This window comes from Tetrao urogallus (assembly GCF_951394365.1).
Source record: "Tetrao urogallus genome assembly, chromosome: 3".
In the NCBI taxonomy this organism is placed as follows: domain Eukaryota; kingdom Metazoa; phylum Chordata; class Aves; order Galliformes; family Phasianidae; genus Tetrao; species Tetrao urogallus.
The window spans coordinates 62,157,160-62,168,360 of record NC_136815.1 but is presented as its reverse complement, the minus strand read 5'-3'; the positions used below and the strand labels follow the sequence as shown (position 1 = coordinate 62,168,360).

At 37.9% G+C, this 11,201-nt stretch overlaps 1 protein-coding gene across 1 annotated transcript; it reads right to left on the bottom strand.

Annotated features, from left to right (window-relative positions):
• Positions 1-1,051: 1,051 nt before the first annotated feature.
• BAG1 (BAG cochaperone 1) lies at positions 1,052-10,812 on the bottom strand (the record flags this gene model as incomplete). Its single annotated transcript, XM_079533443.1, has 7 exons — positions 1,052-1,193; positions 1,704-1,766; positions 6,532-6,639; positions 7,205-7,318; positions 8,013-8,095; positions 8,259-8,387; positions 10,770-10,812. The coding sequence occupies 7 exons, from the start codon at positions 10,810-10,812 to the stop codon at positions 1,104-1,106; spliced, it is 630 nt and encodes a 209-aa protein (XP_079389569.1). The 3' UTR covers positions 1,052-1,103.
• Between the last annotated feature and the right edge of the window lie 389 nt (positions 10,813-11,201).

Below are 11,201 nucleotides of genomic sequence, written 5' to 3'. Positions count from 1 at the left end.
CTGACTGACAGCTGCAAGCACAGTTGGCTGCCCCCACTGAAATCTGTTATCTCAAGCAAAAGCTTATGGTTTTTGTTTTGTTTTGTTGTTTGTTTGTTTTTTTAAGCTAACACAGAAGGCAAAGCATAGCACGTATCACAATGTGACTGAGGTTATGACTGATTCTCACACAGCACTGTTAAAATAAATTTATGCCACTTTGTAACATTCTATAAAAATTTACTAGTCACCATAGCAGAATAATCACTGCAATCTTTCCAATAAATATAGCGCGATGAATTCAGTGAAACCAGAAAAAAATAAAGAACCTTTCAAAACAGCTCCTTAGTTATACCTTGTTTTAAGTGCCCCATTTGTGCATGAGCAGCATGTGATCTCATTTCAACCCCTATCAAGAAAAAAAAACAATCAAAATAAGCTATAAAAGACACAGTACATCAGAATTACATGTAAATAAACATGTACACTTGTATCAAGCTCATTAACAACTTAAAGCACCATTCAGAATTCAGTACCATATATGTTACAGTACATTCCATTTATTATGACAATTTAAGGCTAAAATAGGTACGACTCCCTTATAGTCAAGCTTCCTTATATTTATAAATGCATACAAACATTAAGTAATATAAACGTGTAGAGTTTTTCTTATTGCTCTGAACCGTCTACTATAATGTTGAACTTTCCCAGATATTGTCTCAGTGTTTTTTCAATCAAGTTGAAGTCCTAAAATTGCAACATACGGCACTTATATGGTTATAGACCTTCTTGCATTTCAGTTGTAAATAAATTCAAAAACATATCAGAAAATATTGCCCATCATTGCAAACTCTGTTACATAGTTAACTAAACAATTGTCCATAAGATACATAATTCACCACAAAGATTATTTCTGCAATTCTTCAGGAACGATTTTCTTTTCAAAACAGTAGGCCTAACCAAGTGGCAAACAAGACAACCAGCAAGAAATAATTGACTACTTCCAGTCTAAAAGACTGGGCTTTAAAAAAAACAAAAAAGCTGAATATGTGCTCCAAAACAAAGAGCAAACTTTCTTCTTGCTCATAGAGCAATTATGTTTCCTAATTATGAAGGGAAATGCCTCATTCTGCCAGTGCCAAATTCTTTGACTGTAGCTTGTCCATTTCTTGTCCAATATTTCCTTCAATAGTATCACACTGGGCAAGAAAAGCCTGAAAATAATAATAAAAAAAAAAGTGTTACAGAGGATGTAATTACAGCAATGGTAGACTGCTTCTTAAGAACAGAAACTAAAGTTTCCATCATAAATATGAAGATGCCAATTCAGTGACCACCTTCTGGTGGTTAGTTTTCATTTTTTACTTTTAATAATTCCATTTACTCAGAATCTAGCAGAAACACAGGGCTTGATAAAGAAACCTCACTGGTCCAACCACTGAACTATTTGAGTTAAAGTTCATGATCAACAGTAAGAATCACAAAGCTTTAGACGGGTTTGCACTTTTAAAATCCTTCCTAAAATACATAGCCACAGTTATGTAGCCACAGTTGGGAGGGACGATCACACTCAGTCAAAAGCTAAAGTAAGTTGTCATTAAATCAAAGATGAATCTATTTCTCAAGACTCCAAGTCAACATGAACCCCCATCTTCACTGATACACAAGTGTCCAGCAGTAATAAAGAAGAAGGAGGGGATAAAAGAAAAAGAAAGAAAACTCACCTGAACCCTTTTCACCAATCCCTTCTTTTTCAGTCTGCAGTCATTGAAGTTCTCTGGCAGATTCTGCAATAAAATAAACAAGCTGATGTACTTAATGTTGAAGCTAACATATTAGACATACTGCAAAGACTGTATGTATTTAAAGATCTGAATCCTCTCAACAGGCATCTTGAAAACATCATGCCTGCACAGTGAAGATAATTACACAAGGACTTAAAAATCATGAATTCAGAAAACGAGGGATACAGCATGCTGACTGTAAACAGCTAAGCTAGCAAATCTACCACATCTTCAGGTAACATAAAGCAGTAATTACAGAATCACAGAATGGCCAGGGTTGGAAGGGACCTCAAGGATCATGAATCTCCAAACCCCCTGCCACATGCAGGGCCACCAACCTCCCCATTTAATACTAGACCAGGCTGCCCAGGGCCCCATCCAACCCGGCCTTGAACACCTCCAGGGATGGACGGGGCATCCACAACCTCTCTGGGCAGCCTGTTCCAGCACCTCACCACTCTCTCTGTAAAGAATTTCCCTCCTGACATTCAACCTAAATCTTCTCTCCCTCAACTTAAAATCATTTCCCCTTGTCCTGCAGTTGTCAACCCTTTCAAAGAGTTGATTTCCCTCCTGTTTGTAGGCTCCCTTTAGCTACTGAAAGGCTGCAATGAGGTCACCCTGCAGCCTTCTTTTCTCCAGGCTGAACAAGCCCAGCTCCCTCAGCCTCCCTTTGTAGGGGAGGTGCTCCAGTCCCCTGATCATCTTTGTGGCTCTCCTCTGGACCCTCTCCAACAGCTCTCTGTCTTTCTTGTATATACACTGCTTCCGTCTACTCTGGCACATGTTAACTCCTGCTGAGCATCAAATTCATTTTGTTTACAGACTATTAAAATGGATTAATTTCTTACAAACACATTAACTCAATCACTTGCTAGAATTAGAACACGTCACCAGTAACAAAGGCATTGGCAGTCTGCTTAACTGCATGTCTGCTATTCTCTGCAATTTATTCATGGAAGGTAGCAGATGTGAAATGTTACGTGCTGACAGCTCTTAATTTAATTCAAACTGCATCACTTTCCACACTCCTTCCACCCAGTATGCTCATGTAACATCAGCTCAGCAATTGTTAGGTGCTTGGTTGTTTTGTTAAACTGCTTTGGTAAATTGGGGTGTTGGTGCAAAAAGCACTCAGGTTTATGCTGTTGGTTTTTTATTCAAACAGGTAGAACATCGATACAGATTATTCTTTTAAAACTTGCATGAACATTCTTAGAAATATAATGCTCTTATTCAAGAAACACCTTTGAAAGTAAGTTATCAGGTTAAGTCCAGGAGTGTGTCATTCAAAATGTAAATTCTCCTACAGGAGCCTGTTCTGCCTACAATCCTTTCTTCATATGTTCTGTCATCTTATATCCTTCAGAATTACAGCATGAAATGGTTTCAGAAATTGTTGTCACATTTTCAACAATAGTTACAATAGTCTAAAATGAGAATTTTTGAAAGCACAATGCTTTCACACTATTCATTTTACAAGCTAAACTGCTCTTTAAAACTCTATTTTCTAGCACTGTGTACTATAGTTAAGACTTTGTTCACTGCAGCACATTAAATCTCCTCCCAATAAGCAGGACATTGTGAAAAGATCCTGTAAGATGTTTTCTTTCAGAAACTGAATGCTCCTGAGACATTTCAAAACATTTGAAAAGGTTAGTTTAATGCTGTGTGTGACTACTCTTCAAACACTAGTTCTAATTCATAAACAATAATGAAGGCCTTTGGAGTATTTAGAGCTTTCACAGAGGAAAACAAAGATTAAAAATATTACAAGGTTATATGAGATATCTTAAGAGATCTTAGAAATGACACCCTGTAACCACACAAAAAATCCTATTTTCTGTTTGTTTTCAACAACACAATTCACCTTTATGATGATGAAACAATCACAAGAAACACTTAGCATAAAGAACAAGTTGATGCATACTACCTTAGCCCTATCCCACAGGCTATTTTCAGGATACTACAAAAACTACCACACATCACCGATGCTGATCAGTTGTAAACAAGGATTTTTGCTGACACCCTATGTAACATTTTTGGTGTTGTTGTTTTTCTTAGTTTCTTTCAGAACTCCAAAACAATGTATTTCAGTATTTTAGTGCATAGCTTGTTGGTTGGTTTGTTTGAATTGAGTACCAGTCCTTCCATTTTTAAATTTAAAATTAAACAGATCATAACTAAATTAAAAATAAAATTAAACAGACCATACTGATTGGGTAAGCACATTATGTTAACTCTGAAGCTTTCTCATCTAAGTAAATAGCAGCTTCTTTAAAACAAGCCATTAAATGGCAGCTTGCTTTATTTGTGAATGCACAAATGGTAACAACAAGATAGCTCTGCTTTCACTGAAGAGATGACAGTATTTTTATGCTTCTTATGCTTCAGAAAAAAATTTCTCCCAAGGCTTTGATTTCAGGCTTATGATTCATACTACAAGATTTAAGAATTACTATTATGAAAAGCTTATCCAATATTCATTTACCCAAATATATTCAAGGATTTAGTAATAAATTCTCATCATTCCAAGTGTAAGTGACAGAACTTCACAGAAGCCAACAAATTGCATGTTAACAGCACAATTATATTAGTTGTGGAGTATTTCCTTCTTTCAATCTTTGAAATGTCAATTTAGTATTAGCAGGAACGAGGAGACTGCAAAAAGCTTCATCAGAACACAATGGTAATTTAAGCAAGGCTTACAGAGGAATTATAACTCAAATAATCCTCAAGGAGCATGAGCCACCAGAACGTAACTTTGAGTGTCTTGCATTTCAGAATAGGTTTTTTTCACTTGTATGAACACTGTTTCTCTGCAGCGTTCTGGATTCCACATCTGTCATTAATGAAAACATCATCATGATAACAAAGTAATCTCATCTCTCAGACTGCAATATTGATGTCAGACTTCATGTAAATTAAAGGAGGATCATAAGAAATAAATAGTGTCATGTCTGCCATTTCAAATTTTCCTACTAATCTCAGAAAAGCTTTTATTCCTGAAGAAACTTTTCAGGTTTTTTTTGTTTTTTTTGTTTTTTTTTTTTAAACTGTGGTCAAGTCAAGCATTTTCTGTGTTCCCCTGAGATCTTTAATAAGCAGCGTGATTTGACTTTTACTCCTTGACCAGATGCTCCAGTTGCTAAAATAAATGCGTTTCTGGTGATGCAAAGAGACAAACCAAGTGCTGACAAGAGCGAACTAGTGTTCCTCCTGAATAATAATAAAATGCTTCAAAGATCTGCAGCTTATGGAAAGGCCCAATCTGTTAGACATTCACAGGATCCCTCCACCCCTCTTACTGTAGAAGCAGTAGCTATTTTAAACAAACGTTAAAATGTGTAAGTTACACCTACTGTACCCAAAAGCTTCAAGACTGAGCTACTTCAAGGCTATGTTTTCACACTTTTGGCAGTAACACCATATTTTAGTCCCACTCCAATACTGTACAACAACCCAACTACTTCTGACATTTCTTAGCTGAGCACACCTTTCAAATTCACAATCTGTACAGACATGGACCCTAGTAAAAAGGTGCCAAACTCAGCTCCCCTAATTAATGAGTTTGCCTGCTGACAGTAAGATAATACTTCTAGAACAGATAAAAATGCTTGCTTTCTCATCCTTGGCTCTCTGTAACCACGCAAACTTCATTTTGTATCAAGCTCCATGTTTCTGATCAATTCAAAGGATGTATGACAGACGCCTCAAAAAGCTTTCCCAACAATTCTGCCAAACAAACAAACCGAAACATTTACAGTGTGAGCTGCTGATTTGTTTGCTTTCCACAAAGCACTGATGCTTCTGTGTCATTAGAAAATAGCTCAGTCTCTGCTAAAAAACCAACCATGCTGACTGAATCTCTAGCACACCTATATCATGAATAATATTCAAGACACTTGCCAGGATTTGCTTTTTTCTTGATTAACAAAAGGAATATTAAATACTGTATAAACCAACTATAAAATACAGACAAAACTCCTAGTTGTAGACAAACTACTTTCCAAAAGATTTACATTCTTCTGCTTTTTTTCTTTTTTTTTTAACCTCAGTAGAGTCCATTTACTGCTCACACATACCTCATCACCACTCCGTGCTGCTACCTCTGTACGTTGCACAGCTACAGTAAATCTAAGAGATCTTCCATAAAGTTGGTGGTCTGTTCATCTGACCTGGTCTAGTATCAGTACACTGAATGGCTGCAAGATTCCATTCAACTACACATATCTACAAGATTGCACAGAAATTTCTCAGAAGTTTCCACGATTTCCACAAGAGACAAAACTGAGGCACAGGGACTCCATTATTCCCTTAAGATGGTTATAAGACTTCCAAAATCTTGTACTAAACCTGGAAGTCCCCTGACCAGTACTACAAAGAATATGAGTAGATAGATAATCACACCGTTATCATAAAGTTTACTAGTAAAGTTTGCCAAGACAAGCTAAAAGAGTAGAACTTGAATGAAAGATACCCATTCCACGTCATCTCAACAGGCTGCCTCAAATGAAGGTTTTCTGTAGAATGGGGATGGATACATAGGAATTAAGGCCACCACTTACAAATAGATGTTGCCAAGAAGTCTTATGGACACATACAGGAGCAAGAGCTGGTTATCAAAGAAAAGAATTGCAAGCCAATTAACTACTTTTGAAAGCCGAAATGAATTAGTTCATATTTTAAAATATCAAATAATTTACAAGAAAGATGCACTCTTAAAATTCTGTTTGGTTTTGATTCTTTTCTGTGGTCATTTACTTACAATGGCATCAACCTGTTCCAGGATCTTCATGAACTGCTCTGCAGTTCCTTTTATCCTCTTGTCCAGCTGTTTTAGAGCTTCTGCTTGGAGATCCTTTGCTAAAAATCCCTGATAAAGAAAAAAAGGGAAGAAAATCATTCCACACCTTACAGAATGCTCAGCCTCGAAAAATCTGTTGACACAACACAGCATAAAACATATTTTATTGTAGTTTCAAGTACAAAAGGAACTCCCATCTCAATCTGTACTCTATCAACGTATAAAATCAACCAGTAAAATCTGTAATATTTCCTTTTAGGTTAAACAAAACTCGAAGTAACAGGCATTTTTCTTTGAACTATAAAAGAAATGTTCCATTTTTCAAGACCTACAAATAACATTTATTCAATAAGACACAATATTAACCTTTTTCCAAACACTGCTATACATCTCTCCATTTCAGAAACTCAAAAATGACATTTGAAATTCAGTAAAAAAAAATTAATGTCTATTTTTCTCCAGGGACAGCTAAGTGGAGCAGCCTATTACTGACTACTCAAAAACTTAAGCAAACTTTAGATTATTGGGTTTTTTGTTGTTGTTATCATTTTGTTGGTTTTGTTTTGTTTTGTTTTAAAGTATATACCTGTAAAACAATTTTACAAAGACAGAAAAGGACACAAAGCTGGCATACCTTCTGGATACTTGTGAACTCTTTATTAATTTCCTCTAACTTATTAGCTATTTGCTCCACTGACTTCTCCAGATCTTTTAACTTCTTTAATTCAGCTTCTTCTTCTGGACTATTCTGTGTATTCAAAAGTATAATATTCACAACTATGGAACAAATAGAATCACTATGCAGCTAAAGAGCAGCAACAACAGTGGTAAGAGACACAAAGGTTTTTGTTGACTTAAAATATACACTGCACTGTGGCTATCCTTTCCATAATTTAGCACCTATCATATAAGCTTCTCCCAAAACTTAATAACAGATATAAACATATATAAACACATTTAATGATACAGATTTGAAGGGAAGACGTAAAGCACAAGCAATTTTTCTGTTGCAGATTTTTCAGCATCTTGTAAATAGAAGTAACTTACAGATCAGGTGATATTACCTCATACTTTACTTGATAAAGCTACTCATAGATCTTTTTGCTGGAAACAATCCAGCAAATTCAGTACCAACAGTTGTTTTTTTTTCCCCATTAGAAAAATGAAATGGGCAGAAAAGGTCATCAGTGGATGGGAGGTTCATGAGCAGTGACAAAGATCAAATTCAGCAGAAGCCTGCCAATAATGCAATTTCAGAAACATACGAGCTGCAGCATTATTTGCAGTACAACGCAAGACTGAACTCAGGTTTGTGAGTAGGTAAACAAGATTACTTTTATGCTGTAACCAGTATCTGTTTAGGAGCTGAACTATTAACAGAAATTAGGATGGCGTATAGAAGAAAAAAAAAAAAAAAAAGCAATTCTGAAAGTAACACTAACCCTTTTCCCAATCAACATGACTTTGCAACCATTTTTAACACCAAGTGCTGACAATGGCTGTTCCAATTCTTTCAGAGATTTCCCTAAATGGAAAGGAAGGGAGGGGGAAAAAAACAGTCAAAACATTACTAATTGTAGTTAGTGCCATACAAACATCTTTTTAAAGACATTCAAAACAAGGACACCTGCAAGTGACTAAGATGAAACCTACTGTTTCTTATAAAAACCAACAGATTTATAAATTACCTTTGTATATAAGTTTCTGAAAAGAAACTGGAACACCAGTGACTTGTTCTATAAGCACAGCCATGTCTTGCAGCGTAGGCTCACCATCTTCCTGTTGAGAAGCAACCTGAATATTGTGTTTTTCATTACCTAATAAAATAAATAAAATAATATAATGGGTAAAATAAGTGATACTTACTATCTAGAAAATATCACAGGAAAACAGTTTCTAATATTTATTTCCCATAATGTAGAAAATTCTCTAATCAGTGGTTCCTACACATAATTTTAATCTTAAATGAAAGTATTCTTAGAATCATAGAAATCACCTGGGTTGAAAAGATCTTTGAGATCATCAAGTCCAACCATCAACCTGACCTACCAAGTCCCATCACTAAGCCATGTCTCTCAGTGCCATAACTACTGCTGTTCTGTTGAACTCCTTCCTCTTAAAGTGACTCACCTCAGCTAAAAATTTTCTCATACTTTCTAATAACCTGAAGAATTGAATTGGAAGCGTTCTACTGGCACAGTGGTCCTTCTCCATACCATTTCCCATCTAATTTTAAACAGCGCATGTGGTCTAAATGTCCCACAAGTTAAAGCACAAAAGCCCACACCTTCTTCACCTCTTTAATGTCCTACTTGTAGGCAACTTCTGATGTTGTAAATCTCGGGGAACCAGAGATGATTTATCACTTCCTTTGCTCCCTAGTCTTTACAAAAGGCAAGCAATCCCTACGCTGTCTCCTCTCCATCTGAAAGAATTCTCACAGTCCAAAGATTATTTTTGCCCATAATACCACTGCTATGCAGCCTTAGCCACCTTGCGAAATCTCATCCTATACGTCACCTCTTGCTAGCGGCACATCCTACGCTCCCTAAATTACTTGCACACAAACAGCAGGAAGATCTCAGAGGAAAAAAAAAAAAAAAAAAAAAAAAAAAAAAAACCAAGGAAGATGTCTATTAATCTCTGCATCACAACAGAAACTTTCCACAACCCTCTGCTCCCACACATTCAAGGTCAGTCAATTTGAAAGTACCCACAGGAATCAGCCACCATTGGATGCGGGGGAAATTAAAACGGAAATTAAATTTACAGGAAAAGAAAGCTCCAGAACAAACACTAGAAAGAAAACTATTCTTATGACACTAACTTGAAGTGCATTAATCTTCTGCAAAGAAGAGCATTAAAAATACTAATTTTAAAATGCTCCAGCCTACCAAGGGTCACACATAAAGCTACACTGGGGACTTGCAAAACTTGCAAACGCCTCTAATAGTATTTTTAAATTCCAAAATGGTTTTAAGCTCAAAAATCACAGTAAAATACTCTGAAATATTTTCCATAGACAGACCTTCTTCCCTGTTTGTTTGGAGGAAAAACATATGAACAAAGAAAGCCAACAAGACATCAATAAATGGAACTTTTCAGTCCTGATCTTGTTGCATTTCAGAAGATTGCTGTGAAACAAACAGCTTCCTTGTGTAAAAGGCTGTGATATCAGCATTTGAGGGAAAATAAAAAACAGAAACGAGGAAGAGAACAGCTGAAGTTCACCTTGCAACAGAAACACTTTGAAAAACAAATCATGAAAACTACTTTGGACAGACCGCAAGAAAAACTCTACCATTGATCCACACAAGAATGAAATCAACATGGGTTAGAAATGGTTATCACAGCTTATAAGTAAACAATTATACCAATTTAAAAGAACTAAGGCATGTTTCCAAGATCTTTACGCTTCAATCCAGTATCTTCTACTGGTGAAGTGATACACATGGTTGTGCTGTTGTTTTCTTTCTTACTCCTTAATTCCACCTCTCCCTATATTCACTCACAACGTTAATACAAAAACTGCCAGAAGCTGCAGTTGCAGATAAAGGATGCTTTCTATTAGCTAATAACTAAATAATTACCAGATAACAACTGGAAAGATAAAAATATTCTCTCACCTTTTTCTTTGCAATATCGTATCTCCCTAACCCGAAATCCATACACTCATTCCACCAAACACAGTGGATATCAGGGGGAAGTTCTTTACACAGAGAGTGGTGAGATGCTGGAATAGGCTGCCCAGAGAGGCAGTGGATGCCCCATCCCTGGAGGTATTGAAGATCGGGTTGGATGGAGCTCTGGGCAGCCTGGTCTATACTAGATCTGGAGGTTGGGAGCCCTGCCATAGGAACTCGATGATCCTTGTGGTCCCTTCCAAGCCATTCTATGAGAGCCCATCAGGTAGCACTGCATTCACTATACAGCACCGACTTCAGCTCTGACAAGTACTATTTAAAGGGAGACTGCTACTAGAAGAGATCCTCGCTCCACGCCCTCTGACAAGGGCAGCCGTGCCATCTGCAGCAAGCCGCAGTAGCACTCGACCATTCCCTCCCTCCTGCAGGCCCCGGAGTCCCCCACCACAGCCCGCAGCCGCTCTGGGCCGCCCCTATCCCGCCCAGCCGGTCGGCTGCTAACGATAGAAGCACGACACGCACACCCCACACCCACCATCCCCGGGCGACTCTTACTGTACGTGACGGTAACAGTAACGGGGGCTCCGGGAACCGCCATCTCGCACCGCCACAGAGCAGTCGTCGGCGGGCACCGGCCCAGTCGCACCAGTATTGCGTCACTTCCGCCCAAGGACCCGCCCTCTCAACACCGTCTACCTGACGAGTGACGTCACTTCCGTGAGTACGCAGTGAGAGGCAGGCCCTCACTCCGCCATGTTGCCCGGCGATGGGGGCTGTGCGTCGTGGGAGAGCCGCCCTGCTGTGACCTGCGCGCAGGAATGCGGCATTCCCGGTTTCCGACTGCAGCTCCACGCTGCTCTGTAAAAAGCACCTGTTGCTGACCAGAGCTCGCTCTGTACAGACGTTTGTGCACCTAAGCGTGGCTTTACAAATTAGTATTTTCTATCAAATCAACGTTTAGCTCACTGTGTGAGAACTCATCTTCAG